Consider the following 18,181-nt stretch of genomic DNA (forward strand, 5'->3'; position numbering starts at 1 on the left):
CTAATGTGGAGTCTCCCGTGGACTAAGTTACTCTTCGTGCCTGTCCCACCATAGGAAACCTAAGCCATGTGCTTTCTGGCAGGGATAACAGGAACAAAAAAAAACGCTCTTTTTTTGACAATTTGGGTATCGCAGCCCATTTGGGGTGCGGCGAACAAAAAAGAAAAAGAAACCAAAGATTTACCTCCCAGCCCTCCAGTGGGGGATGGAGTGGTCTGGATACCAGCTCCATAACGGACGTCATGCTCCCTGGGTTGTTCGTCTCGGGGGCGCTTAGGAGCCTTCTGGGTCCTCGTGCCGGTCTGAGAGACGGCGGGCATCAGCTTCCTGTGGGGGGGCTCTATGCACCACCATATACTTGTGGGGTGGCTCAGCGGTTAAGGCTCTGGATTACTGATCAGAAGATCAGGGGTTCAAGCCCCAGCACCACCAAGATGCTACTGTTGGGCCCTTGAGCAAGGCCCTTGACCCTGTCTGCTCCAGGGGTGCTGTATCATGGCTGTCCCTGCACTCTGACCCCAGCTTAGCTGGGATATGTGAAAAAATTTCACTGTATATGTGCAAATGTATAATGTGTGATAAATAAATAAAATTATTATTATAAATTATTATGCTGGGGCCGAGAGTTAGGCTCAGGCTGAGGCGGAGCTGCCTGGGCTTTCGCCACCACAGGGGACGCCCTCGGCGAGCAGAAGGGGAGCGGGATCTTGAGCTGTGCCTGGGCAAGATTTGCTGGATTGCCTCCGTCTGCTTCTTCACCGCTGAGAACTGCTGGGCGAAGTCCTCAACGGTGTTGCCGAAAAGTCCAATCTGGGAGATGGGCACGCTGAGAAAGCGTGCTTTGTCTGCATCCCTCATCTCGACTAGATTCAGCCACAGGTGGCAATCCTGGTCCACCACGGTGGACATCAACTGCCCGAGTACTCACGCCGTGACCTTCGTTGCCCGGAGGGTGAGGTCGGTCGCCGAACGCAGCTCCTGCAGCACATCGGGATCAGGACAACCCACGTGCAGTTCTTTTAGTGCCTTGGCCTGGTGTACCTGTCCAGCAGCACTGTAGGCTTTGGCCGGCAGAGACGACATAGTCCTACAGGCTCTGGAGGGGAGCGCCGGACGATCACGGCAGGTGGCGTGAGCGGCACCCCAAACCCAGGAACCAATAATCAAGCCGCGAGTGCTCAGGTGAGGCTGGAGGGTTCCAGTCCAACCTGATACTCTCAGTGGCCCGGGCAAGCATGGCGGTCAGCATCCGAGTCCTCAGCATCCGACATCGCCGGTGCGATCTCCGATGCAGCAATCGAAGACTCATCCTGCTCACGGGCTGTTCTCATTTCGGAACCGGACGAGAGCAAACGAGCGTGTTGGAGAACGGGAGGTCCTCGGGGAATTACCCAGTGAGACCGCGCCCATTGAACTCCCAAAATTGCCTCCAGCGGCAGCCGGGCCAGCCTCACATCTGTGGGTAGAAAGCACAGCGCGGGGGGCGGCTAGAGTGGCTTTCCCTCGGAAGAAGGAAAGCTGCGACCGCAACGTTTCCATGGTCATATCCTCGCAATGAGAACATGAGCCATCCACAAACGCTGCCTCAGTGTGATCGCTGCCCAGACACGCGAGGCAGCACCCGTGGCCGTCAGAGGTGGAGAGATAACGACTGCATCCAGGAATCACACAAAGATGGAAAGGCGTCTTTACGTTCAACGTCAATGTGTGTGCTCTAATAGAGAAAATATACTCTTTAGCAGGAACATACACTCTTTTAGCACTGTCGAAGTGCCCAGAGGCGAAATCTGCACTCGTCGTGCAGAAGGAGAGAAAGCCGCTGGAAATGCGCCGTATATCCAACAGCATACACTTCTTAAGAGGTGAATGGAACAGCAGTAGTATTCAGCTCACTGATAGTACAACCGCTCGGCTCCGAAGAAAAATCTGAATGAATCCTGCATTCCAGCTCCCTTTTATACCGGTATGTCCGGGGGAGTGGCATGCAAATTCCACTCGGCAATTCTCATTGGCCTTTTCTCAAAGATCTGAGGTGATCGGGGCTCTCAAGAGCGACCCCTAGTGTCACTACATCGACACAACGTCGAGTGAGTGACAGAAGAGGAACATTGTTTTAAAAGTATAAATTTAGGATTTGCATGTTAACATGATGCTACAATATGTGATGCAATAGCCTACTAGCCTTGTCTGTTTAAAGTTAGGCTATATATAATATTTCAACTTCAATGTCATGATGACGTAAGGACGGTCGTAAACCCTGTATAGTCCCACTAACTTTTGCACACTGCACAATGATACTAAGAAGGGATGTGATTTAACTTCCTTGTTTACATGAAGCTGATCAAGTATTTTGCAGCAGAAGAACATAAACGTGTCTCCGTCCTTTTGTCTATATACGTGCATACTGCATAGTGTTCTACGATGAAAAAAAAATCCAAATTTAATTTTTTTTTTTTAACTGTTTAAATAAAAGCTGATTGTTACGTATTTACCTGAAACCAGTGCATGACTGCTTTGTGTACTGGCGCCAGCCACACACAGGAATCCACCTAGAACAGTAGCTCACTACAAAAATGACGATTTTGACCACTTTACAGGTTAAATAATTATTTGCTAGTTTTTATTGACTAGTTTTTATGGAATAATTTATGTAAGTTCTTTAAAAAAAAATGTGAGCAAAATGTTTTGCCCTTTGAGCTCCCAAAACTGGAACGGTGGTACAAATGACTTCCATTGTAAGTGCCTTACTCTAACGTTAATCTGTTTTATTTTATTTTTTTAAAGGAAATATATATATAAACTGAAGCTATAGCATAATACATATTAATAGAATAATTAATAAAAAAAAATAGATTGTAAATTAACATCATTTTATAAAACAAATGCACATGCAAAATTAGAATAGGTGTAACAATTGTGTTACAATATTTGAAACTTATTTTTTTAGATGAAGTCCAATAAACAAGGCCCGAACATCTGTGTTATCTAAAATTTGCCATAGGGGCAGTATAGCTTTAATAACTTCAACGGATGATCCAGTAGTCAATCAAAATACAATAGAGACCAGCATAATTATTGACATAAATTCAGAATTCGTAGTGAATTAAACTAATTGATCGCTGACACAAATACACTTACAGCTTGCTACTTTTTCTATCATTAAAAATCCTACACCAAAGACTGAATGAAGTTTAATTGTGTTTCAAACTGTATTATATCTGAAAGTTAGAAATTCTTTAACAATGGTTTCACAAGGACCAAGCATGTTTGTTGTATCTCCATATGCTATACCTTTTTAGATTTAAGTATTACATTACTGCAATGTTTCCTCTGATATGCGGACTGATCAATTTAACACTTCCTGCACCATAGTTATGCTGTGTTAAAGTCAAGCTTTTTAGAGATAAAGAAATCTCTCCACAGTACTACCTACAACAGCAAAGGCACAGCAACAGCAGAATGGACAGGAAATCTGAAGCAACCACAGTATGTTCCATGGTTAACCGTCATTTACTCGAGTGTTCTGAAACGAGTAGATTCTTTTGTATATGTCTGAGCTAGGGCAAAAATAGACCTCTGTTTTTTTCCACTGTGGTGATAAGGGCATGGCCGAGCAACTTCTGTTGAGAGCAAGGCAGAGAGAGTGAGTAGGGTAAGGAATGACACCTATGGGAAATCAGCTCTAACAGCTGTTTTGTGTTTGCAGTGAGAACGGAGAGGGATTTAAAGGACAATCCAGACCGCCGGAGGAAAGAGAGAGAGCCGAGCCTGAACTTGTGTGAGTACGGTGAGGATAGACACCTGTGGGAAATCACCTCTAACAGCTGTTTTGTGTTTGCAGTGAGAACGGAGAGGGATTTAAAGGACAATCCAGACCGCTGGAGGAAAGAGAGAGAGCCGAGCCTGAACTTGTGTGAGTACGGTAAGGATAGACACCTGTGGGAAATCACCTCTAACAGCTGTTTTGTGTTTGCAGTGAGAGCGGAGAGGGATTTAAAGGGCAATCCAGACTGCTGGAGGAGAGAGACTGAGCCGAGCCTGAACTTGTGTGTGTGCATGTGTGCGCATGTGTGTGTTTGTGTGCGCGTGTATTTTTGTGTGGGCTGAAAAGTAAACCGTTTGATTTACGCTGAAAAGCATTGTAAAAATAAAGAATTACAAGATCTGTTCACCTGGCCCCCGCTTCCTCCTTGAGAGAGTACAAGAACTTTGTCACATCCACCTTCTAATGAGTGAACATTTTTCCTTTTTGTGTTTATTTAATATGGTATATTAAATGGTCTTTATTTCCTGTGGGTCTTATTGATAGAGTTAAAAATGCTAATGTGGAGTCTCCCGTGGACTAAGTTACTATTCGTGCCTGTCCCACCATAGGAAACCTAAGCCATGTGCTTTCTGGCAGGGATAACAGGAACAGAAAAAAAACGCTCTTTTTTTGACAATTTGGGTATCGCAGCCCGTTTGGGGTGCGGCGAACAAAAAAGAAAAGGAAACAAAAGATTTACCTCCTGGCCCTCCAGTTGGGGATGGAGTGGTCTGGATACCAGCTCCATAACGGATGTCTCGCTCCCTGGGTTGTTCGTCTCGGGGGCGCTTAGGAGCCTTCTGGGTCCTCGTGCCGGTCTGAGAGACGGCGGGTGTCAGCTTCCTGTGGGGGGCTCTATGCACCACCATATACTTGTGGGGTGGCTCAGCAGTTAAGGCTCTGGATTACTGATCAGAAGATCAGGGGTTCAAGCCCCAGCACCACCAAGATGCTACTGTTGGGCCCTTGAGCAAGGCCCTTGACCCTGTCTGCTCCAGGGGTGCTGTATCATGGCTGACCCTGCACTCTGACCCCAGCTTAGCTGGGATATGTGAAAAAAAAAGAATTTCACTGTATATGTGCAAATGTATAATGTGTGATAAATAAATAAAATTATTATTATAAATTATTATGCTGGGGCCGAGAGTTAGGCTCAGGCTGAGGCGGAGCTGCCTGGGCTTTCGCCGCAGCAGGGGGATGCCCTCGGCGAGCAGACGGGGAGCGGGATCTTGAGCCGTGCCGGGGTAAGATTTGCTGGATGGCCTCCGTCTGCTTCTTCACCGCTGAGAACTGCTGGGCGAAGTCCTCAACGGTGTTGCCGAAAAGTCCAATCTGGGAGATGGGCACGCTGAGAAAGCGTGCTTTGTCTGCATCCCTCATCTCGACCAAATTCAGCCACAGGTGGAACTCCTGGTCCACCACGGTGGACATCACCTGCCCGAGTGCTCACGCCGTGACCTTCGTCGCCCGGAGGGTGAGGTCGGTCGCCGAATGCAGCTCCTGCAGCATATCGGGATCAGGACTACCCACGTGCAGTTCTTTAAGTGCCTTGGCCTGGTGTACCTGTCCAGCAGCACTGTAGGCTTTGGCCGGCAGAGACGACGTAGTCCTACAGACTCTGGAGGGGAGCGCCAGATGATCACGGCAGGTGGCATGAGCGGCACCCCAAACCCAGGAACCAATCATCAAGCCGCGAGTGCTCAGGGGAGGCTGGAGGGTTCCAGTCCAACCTGATACTCGCAGCGGCCCGGGCAAGCATGGCGGTCAGCATCCGAGTTCTCAGCATCCGACATCACCAGTGCGCTCTCCGATGCAGCAATCGAAGACTCATCCTGCTCGCGGGCTGGTCTCATTTCAGAACCGGACGAGAGCAAACGAGCGTGCTGGAGAACGGGAGGTCCGCGGGGAATTACCCGACGAGACCGCGCCCATTGAACTCCCAAAATTGCCTCCAGCGCCAGCCGGGCCAGCCTCACACCCGTGGGTAGAAAGCACAGCGTGGGGGGGGGGGGGGGCGGCTAGAGTGGCTTTCCCTCGGAAGAAGGAAAGCCGCGACCGCAACGTTTCCATGGTCATATCCTCGCAATGAGAACATGAGCCATCCACAAACGCTGTCTCAGTGTGATCGCTGCCCAGACACGCGAGGCAGCACCCGTGGCCGTCAGAGGCGGAGAGATAATGACCGCATCCAGGAATCACACAAAGATGGAAAGGCATCTTTACATTCAACGTCAATGTGTGTGATCTAATAGAGAAAATATACTCTTTAGCAGGAACATACACTCTTTTAGCACTGTCGAAGTGCCCAGAGGCGAAATCTGCACTCGTCGTGCAGAAGGAGAGAAAGCCGCTGGAAATGCGCCGTATATCCAACAGCATACACTTCTTAAGAGGTGAATGGAACAGCAGTAGTATTCAGCTCACTGATAGTACAACCGCTCGGCTCCGAAGAAAATATCTGAATGATCCTGCATTCCAGCTCCCTTTTATACCCGTATGTCCGGGGAGTGGCATGCAAATTCCACTCGGCAATTCTCATTGGCCTTTTCTCAAAGATCTGAGGTGATCGGGGCTCTCAAGAGTGACCCCTAGTGTCACTACATTGACACAACGTTGAGTGAGTGACAGAAGAGGAACATTGTTTTAAAAGTATAGATTTAGGATTTGCATGTTAACATGATGCTACAATATGTGATGCAATAGCCTACTAGCCTTGTCTGTTTAAAGTTAGGCTATATATAATATTTCAACTTCAATGTCATGATGACGTAAGGACGGTCGTAAACCCTGTATAGTCCCACTAACTTTTGCACACTGCACAATGATACCAAGAAGGGATGTGATTTAACTTCCTTGTTAACATGAAGCTGATCAAGTATTTTGCAGCAGAAGAACATAAACGTGTCTCCGTCCTGTTGTCTACATACGTGCATACTGCATAGTGTCCTACGATGAAAAAAAAATCCAGATTTAAAAAAAAAAATGTAACTGTTTAAATAAAAGCTGATTGTTACGTATTTACATGAAACCAGTGCATGACTGCTTTGTGTACTGGTGCCAGCCACACACAGGAATCCACCTAGAACAGTAGCTCACTACAAAAATGACGATTTTGACCACTTTACAGGTCAAATAATTATTTGCTAGTTTTTCTTGGCTAGCTTTTATGGAATAATTTATGTAAGTTCTTTAAAAAAATGTGAGCAAAATGTTTTACCCTTTGAGCTCCCAAAATTGGAACGGTGGTACAAATGACTTCCATTGTAAGTGCCTTACTCTAACGCTGATCTGTTTATTTTTTTTTTAAAGGAAAAACATAAATTATTTTGGTAGTTATCAACATTATGCAATAAATTAAGCTTAACTTGATTGAACCTAGAACATTTCTTTAATACATAGCTTTCCAAATTATGCTTTCCTTCTCAGAATATTAATGCACTTAGTGTGAGTGTGTGTGTGTGTGTGTGTGTGTGTGTGTGTCTGTATTGTGTGTGTGTGTACACATGCAATTGATTGGATCATTGATGAGAGTCTGCAGGTCTATAAAGCTTATTAAGAGGCCAGACTCACTGTCCTCATTTAGACTGATATGTGCTGCAGGAAGAGAGAAGACTTAATGGATAATAACCTTCTAAATAAGGAATAAACTACACAACAACAAAAATTATAAATACAAACACCAAGTAATTTTTTTCAGCTATATATATATATATATATATATATATATATATATGTTCCATGGTTAACTGTCATTTACTCGAGTGTTCTGAAATGAGTAGATTCTTTTGTATATGTCTGAGCAAGGGCAAAAATAGACTTCTGTTTTTTTCCACTGTGGTGATAAGGGCGTGGCCGAGCGACCTCTGTTGAGAGCAAGGCAGAGAGAGTGAGTAGGGTAAGGAATGACACCTATGGGAAATCAGCTCTAACAGCTGTTTTGTGTTTGCAGTGAGAACGGAGAGGGATTTAAAGGACAATCCAGACCGCCGGAGGAAAGAGAGAGAGCCGAGCCTGAACTTGTGTGAGTACGGTAAGGATAGACACCTGTGGACAATCACCTCTAACAGCTGTTTTGTGTTTGCAGTGAGAGCGGAGAGGTATTTAAAGGGCAATCCAGACTGCCGGAGGAGAGAGAGAGAGCCGAGCCTGAACTTGTGTGAGTACGGTAAGGATTGACACCTGTGGGAAATCACCTCTAACAGTTGTTTTGTATTTGCAGTGAGAGCGGAGAGGGATTTAAAGGGCAATCCAGACTGTCGGAGGAGAGAGAATGAGCCGAGCCTGAACTTGTGTGTGTGCACGCGTGTGCGCGCATGTGTGTGCATGTCTGCGTGTGCATGTGTGTGTGTGTGTGTGTTTGTGTGTGTGTGCGCATGTATTTTTGTGTGGGCTGTAAAGTGAACCGTTTGACTTATGGTGAAAAGCATTGTAAAAATAAAGAATTACAAGAACTGTTCACCTGGCCCCCGCTTCCTCCTTGAGAGAGTACAAGAACTTTGTCACATCCACCTTGTAACGAGTGAGCCTTTTTCCTTTTTGTGTTTATTTAATATAGTATATTAAATGGTCTTTATTTCCTGTGGGTCTTATTGATAGAGTTAAAAATGCTAATGTGGAGTCTCCCGTGGACTAAGTTACTATTCGTGCCTGTCCCACCATAGGAAACCTAAGCCATGTGCTTTCTGGCAGGGATAACAGGAACAGAAATTAAGCTGGATGATACACTTTCATGAATGTTGGTAGTTAATTCATACAGAATATTCAACTAAAAAGTCCCTTTTAATTTTATTTATAAAAAGTTTTGCCATTAAAAAAGCATTTTTCATTTATTTGTCCATAAGATGACCTTTAATTTCTTCTAGAAGAGCTAAAGGCAGTCTTCACGTTCACTGACGTAGACGAGAGTACCTGCCAAGAGTCTTTATAAGGATATGAAATGAGCCTTACGCGCATGTTCTGAGGCCTCAAACATCAAGCATATGTGAAACCAGAACTCCTAACCTGGAAAATTCAAGTCTTTACAAAAGCAGAATATACTGACCAAACTGGGGCCCACTTCAAATGGGGCTGTGTTTCTTACAGAAGACACAAGATGCAAAAGAATCACAATATACAGTATAAACAGTACTGATGAGTCTTCTTTTGGGCATTTGAGTTTTTGCTTAGGATACGTTTTGCATTCTGCATTTTGAATTTGCAGAAAGTGCGTGCCAAGTCAGTGACTATTTTTGAAAATGAAATCAATCTTAGTGATTCAGAAACACAAATGTTTTCTGCTTAAATACATTCTCACATAAGTAACGTGCAAAAATGCATATGCCAGTGCATCTTACTATTTATGTTAAACCATCTAGCCAAGAAAAACACAGATTTTGTTGGATTCCATCAATAGCCATCATTTCTCCCACTTTGTATAATGTTTTTCATCTATATGTAAAGTCCTTTGTATTTTAAGAGGAGGGGCATCAATAAAAAAAACATCCTTAATATTCAACTCACAGATTTTGAGCCCCTCCTTAGTGGTTCTTTACAGTGAGTCCACACACACACACACACACACACACACACACACAAAGATACGTACGAGCTATAAGAGCCATTAGACAACAACATCAAGAAAACTCATTTAATTTAAGGTAAAATATTTTATTGCATACATTTTTTCTGAGATTGTATATATGGCAAATTGTATACATTTAAAAATGCTCATCTTTTGACCTAGTAAAATCTTTCACACAAAATATTGTTTTTAGTAGTCAGTACTCATTTATTCTTGTAGTTTGATAATAAAAACTTAATTTAAAACTTTTGGGATTTGATTCAACATTACACTACAAAACCAGTATATACTGTTATCCATAACTTAATTTTAAAATCAGCTTAAATATACAAATTTCAACCTCTGACCTTAATAAAGAAAGAAACAAATCCAATGGAAATATTTTTGTCAAAAATAATCACTTTTGTCCATCTGTGTTAATTCTTGAACTTATCCAACGTATTAATGGGAACATTTGATAAGACATATTTATCACTATTATGTACATACAGGTGACTTCCAGAACTTTTTCTAGAATGACCAGCAAGATCATATCAACCGACAATGCTACAGTTGTCATCCAAATAAATCCACAGGTGGCACAAGACAGTGTTATTTCTGATGATGGACAAGCTGAAAGAGTATCACATTGCAGTACTGTTCTTAAAGGATTCCTCAAAGTACAACCAAAGTCATTGGGGGTATGTATATTTAAAACAAGAATTGTCTGCTATGTGTTTCAAATGTAACAATGCTTAAAAATAAAACATAATCTTACATTCATTTAATTATGTTTTTTTTTTTTTTTTTTTTGTATTTAAATAGTACTGTACTTCTAGGACACCTGTTGGAAAAATGCATAAAAAATACAGACAAGCTCTTGTGATGTGTCCTCAAGTGCTTAGATATATGTTGGTTCTGTGTGTTCCCTATCTGTCACTCACTCGACGTTGGTGTCGATGTAGTGACACGAGGGGTCACTCTTGGGAGCCCGAGACACCTCTGGTCTTTGATAAAAGGCCAATGAAAATTGGCGAGTGGTATTTGCATGCCACTCCCCCGAACATACGGGTATAAAAGGAGCTGGTATGCAACCACTCATTCAGATTTTCTCTTCGGAGCCGAACGGTCATGCTCACTGAGCTGAATACTACTGTTCATTCACCTCTGCTGGATCTGATGGCGCATTTCGGCGGCTTCTCCCTCCTCTGCACTGGTGCACTGCAGAGAATGCCCCTGGGCGCTTCGGCAGAAAAACTAGAGAGTATATTTTCTGAAAGAGCATTTTTCCCCTCTAAAAGAGTATATATTTCTCTAAAAGAGCGCACACACGGAACGTCTTTTTAAAGACGCGTCTTTTTAAAGATGCTTTTCCGATTGTGTTTTATTCCTGGTTGTGCTCGTTATCTCTCGCCTTCTAACGGTCACAATCACTGTCTTTTGTGTCTGGGCACTGCTCACGCGGAGACAGCGTTCGTGGATGGTCATGTTCTCATTGCGAGAATATGTCCATGGCAACGTTGCGGTCGCGGCTCGCCTTCGTAAGAAAGCGAGCCACCCCAGAGGCTCCCGCCTCGGTCCTTTTACCCATGGGTTTGAGGCCAGCGCGGCTAGCACTGGGGGCGATTTGGGGACCCCAATGGGACCGCCTCCGCCGGGTATCCCCCCGCGGACCTCCCATTCCCCAGCACGCTCGTCTGCCCCGATCGGGCTTCCGGGTGAGTCCGCCGGCTCGTCTCACGGCGAGTTCGACCTCTTATTCGGAGCCCGCGAAAGTGATGAGCTCTCAAGCGCAGCATCGGAGAGCGGGCTCATCCAGTCAGAAGCCTCAGCTGGGCTCCTCCCTTCGGGGTCGATCGCCCAGTCACAGGCTGACGCAGAGATGACGACATGCTTTCCCGGGCAGCTGCGAGCGTCGGTTAGAGTGGATTTCACCGCTCTTCCCTGAACCCTCGCGGCTCGGTGATTGGTTCCTGGGCTCGCGGCGCTGCTGACAAGGTCGCGGGAGGCACTTTTTACTGCCCGGTCCCGATCTTTTCAGCTTCCCCGCTCTCACTACCCTCGATGGTGGGGCGGCCAAGGGTTATTCGGCAATCCCCCGGTGGATAAAGGCGCTCGCGGTGCACCTATGCCCGCAGAGTGCCGCTACCTGGCGTGGGTGCCCAAAGCCCCCGTCCAAGGCCTGTAGATTTACGTCGTCTCTGACGGCCAAGGCCTACGGTGCCGCTGGACAAGCCGCCTCCGCCCTGCACGCCATGGCTCTCCTGCAAGTCCGCCAAGGTGCTAAAGGAATTGCACGAGGGTAGTTCCGCCCCGGGATTGATGCAGGAACTGCGCTCGGCGACCGACCTCGCTCTCCGAGCGACGGCGGTCACGGCGCGGTCTCTCGGGCGGACGATGGCCACACTAGTGGTCCAGGAGCACCACCTTTGGCTCAACCTGGTTGAGATGGGTGAGGCCGACAAGACACGATTCCTTGCTGCCCCCATTTCCCAGGTGGGCCTATTCGGCGACACCGTCGAGGACTTTGGCCAGCAGTTCTCGATGGTAGAGCAGTAGATGGATGCTAGCTGGCATATCCTGCCCCGGCGCGGCTCAAGATCCCGCACCCCATCTACTCATCGCCAAGGGCGTCCCCCTGCGGTGACTGCACCGGCTCCGCCGCAGCCCGCCCCTTCGGCCTGGCCCCGGCGTGGAGCCCACCGCAGGAAGCAGACGCCACCCGTCTCGCTGCTGCCCAGAACCCGTGAAAGGCTTCAAAGCGCCCTTGAGACGGGCGACCCAGGGACAACGAAACCCGCTGCTCTGGAGCTGGTAAGCAGATCTTCAACTTTTTGTTACCTTTTGCATTTAATTGCGCTGCATGCCCAAGTGGCTGCAGTACTCAGGAGCTCAGCAAGAGTGGTTTCCTTGTTCCCTGGGTCACGTATCTGGTGTGTACGGCTGGCATCACGACCACCATCCACCACTCCATTTGGCAGGTTGGCGCTCCAGCGGCGGTCTCCCGCCCTGAGCGCCCAGGTGTGGCACAAATCCGCCCCCGATGTGTCAGTCTCCACGGGTCATGAGGACAGGCCTCTTCCTCCCCCATCCCAGGCTGTTCCGGGGGTGGTCACAAGGAGCCAGGTAAGTGCTTCGATGTCCTCGGACTCAGCACGGCCACGACGTGGTGTGGCACCTCGAGCTCCGCCGCGCCGCGAGGCCCCATCTGCCGGTACATCCGATGATGTTGCCCCTTTGGTCCCCCTTGCGCGGAACTTGGACGCATGGCTTGCGCCTTCCAGTCCATCACGAGGGCTGGTCCGGACCGTCCGACTCGGCTGCGCGATTCACTTCGCCGGGCATCCGCCCAGGTTCAGCGGTGTCCACTTCACCTTGGTGAAAGACAAAAACGCTGCTACTTTGCACGGAGATCACTACCCTCCTACGGAAGGACGCGATAGAACCTGTCCCTCCAGCCGAGATGAAGAAAGGGTTTTACAGCCCCTACTTCATTGTACCGAAAAAAGGCGGTGGGTTGCGGCCAATCTTGGACCTGCGAGTACTGAACCGGGCTTTACACAGACTCCCGTTTAAGATGCTGACGCAAAGACGCATTCTAGCGAGCGTCCGGCATCAAGATTGGTTCGCGGCGGTAGACCCGAAGGATGCGTACTTTCACGTCTCGATCCTTCCTCGACACAGACCCTTCCTGCGGTTCGCGTTCGAGGGTCAGGCGTATCAGTACAAGTCCTACCTTTCGGCCTGTCCCTGTCTCCTCGCGTCTTTACAAAGATCGCAGAGGCTGCCCTTGCCCCGTTAAGGGAGGTGGGCATTCGCATTCTCAACTATCTCGATGACTGGCTAATCTTAGCTCACTCTCGAGATGTGTTATGCGCACACAGGGACCTGGTGCTCTCACACCTCAGCCAACTAGGGCTTCGGGTCAGCTGGGAAAAGAGCAAGCTCCTCCCGGTTCAGAGCATCTCTTTTCTCGGTTTGGAGTTGGACTCAGTCTCCTTGACGGCGCACCTTACGAACGAGCGCACCCAGTCGGTGCTGGCCTGTTTGAAGGCGTTCAAACAGAAAACAGCGGTTCCACTGAAACTTTTTCAGAGGCTCCTGGGGCATATGGCATCCTCGGCGGTGGCCACCCCGCTCGGGTTGATGCATATGAGGCCGCTTCAGCACTGGCTCCAGACTCGAGTCCCGAGATGGGCATGGCGCCACGGGACACACCGCGTGGCCATTACGTCGGTCTGTCACCGTCTTTTCAGTCCTTGGACTGACCTCTCGTTTCTACGAGCAGGTGTTCCCCTAGAACTGGTCTCCAGGCACGTCGTGGTCATGACAGACGCCTCCAAAACGGGCTGGGGCGCTGTTGGCAACGGGCACACAGCCGCCGGCCTCTGGACGGGTCCGCGGCTGCATTGGCACATCAACTGCCTCGAGTTACTGGCAATTCTGCTCACCCTGCGGAGGTTCCGGCCATTGATCCAGGGCAAGCACATACTGGTTCGGACAGACAGCACGGCAGCGGTAGCATATGTCAACCGCCAAGGCGGTCTGCGCTCCCGCTGTATGTCACAACTCGCCCGCCGTCTCCTCCAACGGAGTCAGCAGCACCTCAAGTCGCTGCAAGCCACTCACATCCCAGGCAACCTCAACACTTCGGCGGACGCGCCATCACAACAGGTTACCCTCAAGGGAGAGTGGAGACTCCACCTTCAGGTGGTATAGCTGATTTGGAGTCGATTCGACAGGCACAGGTGCACCTGTTCGCCTCCCAAGAATCCTCCCCACTGCCCGCTCTGGTACGCCCTGACCGAGGCCTTCCTCGGCATAGACGTGCTGGCACACAGCTGGTCCCCTGGCATTCGCAAATATGCGTTTTCCCCCAGTGAGCCTGCTTGCACAGACCCTGTGCAAGGTCAGGGAGAACGAGGAGAAGGTCGTCCTGGTAAGCACCCTACTGGCCCACTCAGACGTGGTGCTCGGACCTCACGCTCCTCGCGACAGCTCTCCCCGGGCAAATTCCCCTGAGGAAGGACCTTCTTTCTCAGGGAAGGGGCACCATCCGGCACCCGCACCCAGACCTCTGGAATCTCCATGTCTGGCCCCTGGATGGGACGCGGAAGACCTAAGCTGTCTCCCACCTGTGATGGTAGACACGTTCACTCAGGCTAGGGCTCCCTCTACGAGGCGCCTGTATGCCTTTAAGTGGCGTCTGTTCACTAAGTGGTGTTCTTCCCATCGGGAAGACCCCCAGAGATGCGCAGTCAGATCAGTGCTTTCCTTCCTGCAAAAGAGGTTGGAAGGGAGGCTGTCCCCTTCCACCTTGAAGGTGTACGTTGCTGCCATAGCAGCACACCATGACGCAGTCGACGGTAAGTCCTTAGGGAAGCATGATCTGATCATCAGGTTCCTAAGAGGTGCCTGGAGGCTGAATCCCTCCAGGCCGCGCCTCGTTCCCTCATCGGACCTCTGTAGTTTTTCAGGTTCTACAGAGAGCCCCCTTTGAGCTTTGCAGTCAGCCGAGCTTAAGGCACTCTCCTTGAAGACTGCCCTCCTGACTGCACTCACTTCCATCAAGAGGGTAGGTGACCTGCAAGCGTTCTCTGTCAGCGAAACGTGCCTGGAGTTCGGTCCGGGCTATTCTCACGTGATCCTGAGACCCCGACCGGGCTATGTGCCCAAGGTTCCCACCACTCCTTTTAGGGACCAGGTGGTGAACCTGCAAGCACTGCCCCAGGAGGAGGCAGACCCAGCCCTGTCATTGCTTTGTCCGGTGCGCGCTTTATGCATCTATTTGGATCACACGCAGAGCTTTAGAATCTCTGAGCAGCTCTTTGTCTGCTTTTGGTGCACAGCGGAAAGGAAGCGCTGTCTCCAAGTAGAGGATCGCCCACTGGCTCATTGACGCCATAACTATGGCATATCTCGCCCAAAACATGCCGCCCCCGATAGGGCTACGAGCCCATTCTACCCGTGGTGTAGCGGCTTCTTGGGCCATGGCCAGAGGTGCCTCTCTAACAGACATTTGCAGAGCAGCGGGCTGGGCAACACCCAACACCTTTGCAAGGTTCTACAACCTCCGGGTGGAACCGGTTTCATCCCAGGTAGTAGGATAGCCGGCCGGGTGTATCGCTTGCACATAGTGCCTTCCACCTCCTTTTGAGCTGAAGACATGCGCTGTTAATTCCCAGTAGTGTTCACAAAAGTTGTTCCCTGGTTGACTTCCTCCGAGCCCTGTGGCAGTCGAGTTTTCGGAGAGACTCGCTGCCAGCCCAGTACACGCGCTAACTAAGAGCCCGGTTCTGGGGTAGGTGCTCCGCATGTGGCAGTTCCCTGTAAGGCTAACCCCATGCGATCTATATCTTCCGTTAATTCATTTCCCTGTTGGCAAACTGCGTTTTCCTTGGGCAGAGCCCCTCTGTCCCAGTCTCCATGTTGTAATAACTCCTCCCCCATTGGGCAGGATCTACCTTGAAGGCTCTCCACATGGTTGGAAAGACCACGTGATGTGTTCTTCCATTTAAATATCCCCCCCTCTCTTGGGGCGAGGTGTGGTCTCCGCGGTGTCCTCCCCTTGGGAGGGACACCCCCCGACTAGACCTGGAGGCCCAGTCGGATAATCCCCCTTCTCTTTTAGGGAGTAGAAAAAGAGAAGGGGAAAGAGGCCACAACTGGTCTCTATCTCTGGGTAGTCGACTTGTCCCCAAAAAGGGCCGTTCGACACTCATAACTGTGTTGGGGGAGGTTACGTGTTGACCTGGTGTGCTGGCTATGAGGCACACAGCAAGTCTGCCCACCACACACCGCCAGTTCACATAACACAGTTCAGCCTTGTGGCGTTTTGTATAGGGACCCCTAGTGTCACTACATCGACACCAACATTGAATGAGTGACAGATAGGGAACGTCATGGTTACTGGTGTAACCTCCGTTCCCTGATGGAGGGAACGAGACGTTGGTCCCTCCTGCCACAACGCTGAACTACCCGCTGAAATGGCCGGACCTTATATCGGCTCCTCAGCGTAAAACCTGAATGAGTGGTTGCATACCAGCTCCTTTTATACCCGTATGTTCGGGGGAGTGGCATGCAAATACCACTCGCCAATTTTCATTGGCCTTTTATCAAAGACCAGAGGTGTCTCGGGCTCCCAAGAGTGACCCCTAGTGTCACTACATCGACACCAACGTCTCATTCCCTCCATCAGGGAACGGAGATTACACCAGTAACCATGATGTTTCTTTGTGCGAATCTGTGAGAGATAAAAGGATGTAATTCATAATGGCATAAACTACAGAAAATAAACTGAAAAATAAATTAATAAATAATAATATTAATAAAGTAAAACAATTGTCCAGGCATTTACTGTTTGGTCACGTAAGCAAGAAACAAATTTACCATGTATTGGCCTGTCTATATTCCATTGTAGTAACTGTAAGACTGTAAATATTTTATTTTTGTTAATGGAATGATTTTCAATGATGTTTTTAAATTAAACTGCTAAACGAGGACTTTAAGACATTACAGCATACTTTTCTGTAAAGCTGCTTTGAAACGATGTGTTTTGTGAAAAGCTCTAAACAAATACAAATGAATTGACTTGTGATTTAAAATGCTAACAAGAATGTAACACTAATCGAAAGACCCGTATCTGCCCTCTTTAGACTGTCCAGATTATGACTGGAGTGATTGGCATCTTATTTGGTATTGTCCTTACCATCGGCAACAAATACCATTTCAGTAGTGCAACAGTCTTTAGTGGCGTATTCTACTGGGGATCCCTCATTGTAAGATTAATTGAATGGTTTTGCTTTATTGCCTCTGTCTTTATTGCTCTTATTATAATTTCCAATATGGACTTCAACATTTCCTCTGTTTCGTCCACAGTACATCAGTGCCGGCTCTTTGTCTGTTGCTGCAGCGAAGAAACTTAATCCATGTTTGGTGTGTATATACCGTATAACCCATAGATTTTAGAACATAGTACTCTTCATTTGTGAGGTTGTCTCCAATGCTCCAAAATTACTGAAATTACTGCTGTACAAATTCAATCACCACAAGCTGTCAGACATTTAGTAGCAGTCCAGGTGTGATATGTTAGTAGCAAAGCTTTGAGTGTCTCATTGTGGCTTTACTCTGGAGGACCAAGGACTCTGAAGATTTGCACCATATGCAAAACTGATATTCAATTGTAAACATGAGTTTCTGCAAGCTTTTTTCTTTTTTAAATGATCTGTTCTTTGAGAAGAAACTGCATATAGAACTGATACATTTTCATCAGTGGACTAAAACGGCAACCACAATACTGCATGTTCCAGGGTAAACCCTCTATTACCTCAGCTGTTGTTGTACTGATGCACTGGATCTTTTGGCCTTCTTTGGGTTTTCAGCAAGAGAAATGCCTGCTACAAGTGCAGTCAGTGAGCTTAATAATTACACAAGTGCATGTTTACAAACATTTTAATAGTGAGCTCAATCTGTGCAGCTGATGGTTTTTCTCGGCTTCCTTAACAAAATGAGACATTCATCTCTTTACCACTAACAGATCAAGACAATGGACCCATTATGTATAAATGAAAAAAAAATGCACATACTGTATGTATATAAAATGAATTTATGAAGTTTTAAGTTTATGCAATTAATAATCCAGTAAATTCTTTTAATGCTTTTCTCCCTAGGTGAAAGCATCTCTTGGAATGAATGTGTTCAGTACCATAACTGCAGGGGTAACCATAATTCTGACGTCCATAGAAATAGAAATCATGACCGATCGATATTGCTTCTATGGTAACAGAGACTCTGAACAGACCCTATGTTCAAATACAAAGGTATTAAATTTTGTATGA

At 47.8% G+C, this 18,181-nt stretch overlaps 1 protein-coding gene across 6 annotated transcripts in view; it reads left to right on the forward strand.

The window, feature by feature from the left end:
* Positions 1-6,007: 6,007 nt before the first annotated feature.
* LOC127421177 (membrane-spanning 4-domains subfamily A member 4A-like) overlaps positions 6,008-18,181 on the forward strand; it is a 105,460-nt gene continuing 93,286 nt past the window's right edge. For 3 of the 6 annotated variants that reach the window (XM_051664019.1, XM_051664046.1, XM_051664053.1), the window contains exon 1: positions 9,362-9,441. Coding sequence is in view for 3 of the 6 variants with exons in the window: in XM_051664004.1 (XP_051519964.1) it covers positions 9,881-10,045; positions 17,000-17,122; positions 17,223-17,279; positions 18,014-18,163 (495 nt within the window). In the remaining 3 variants the exon portion in view is untranslated. Of the gene's footprint in view, positions 7,962-9,337; positions 9,442-9,856; positions 10,046-16,999; positions 17,123-17,222; positions 17,280-18,013; positions 18,164-18,181 lie in introns of those variants that run through there. The other 3 variants (XM_051664004.1, XM_051664010.1, XM_051664038.1) reach the window with 3 other exon arrangements.

The sequence above is a fragment of the Myxocyprinus asiaticus genome, chromosome 3 (genome assembly GCF_019703515.2).
Source record: "Myxocyprinus asiaticus isolate MX2 ecotype Aquarium Trade chromosome 3, UBuf_Myxa_2, whole genome shotgun sequence".
In the NCBI taxonomy this organism is placed as follows: domain Eukaryota; kingdom Metazoa; phylum Chordata; class Actinopteri; order Cypriniformes; family Catostomidae; genus Myxocyprinus; species Myxocyprinus asiaticus.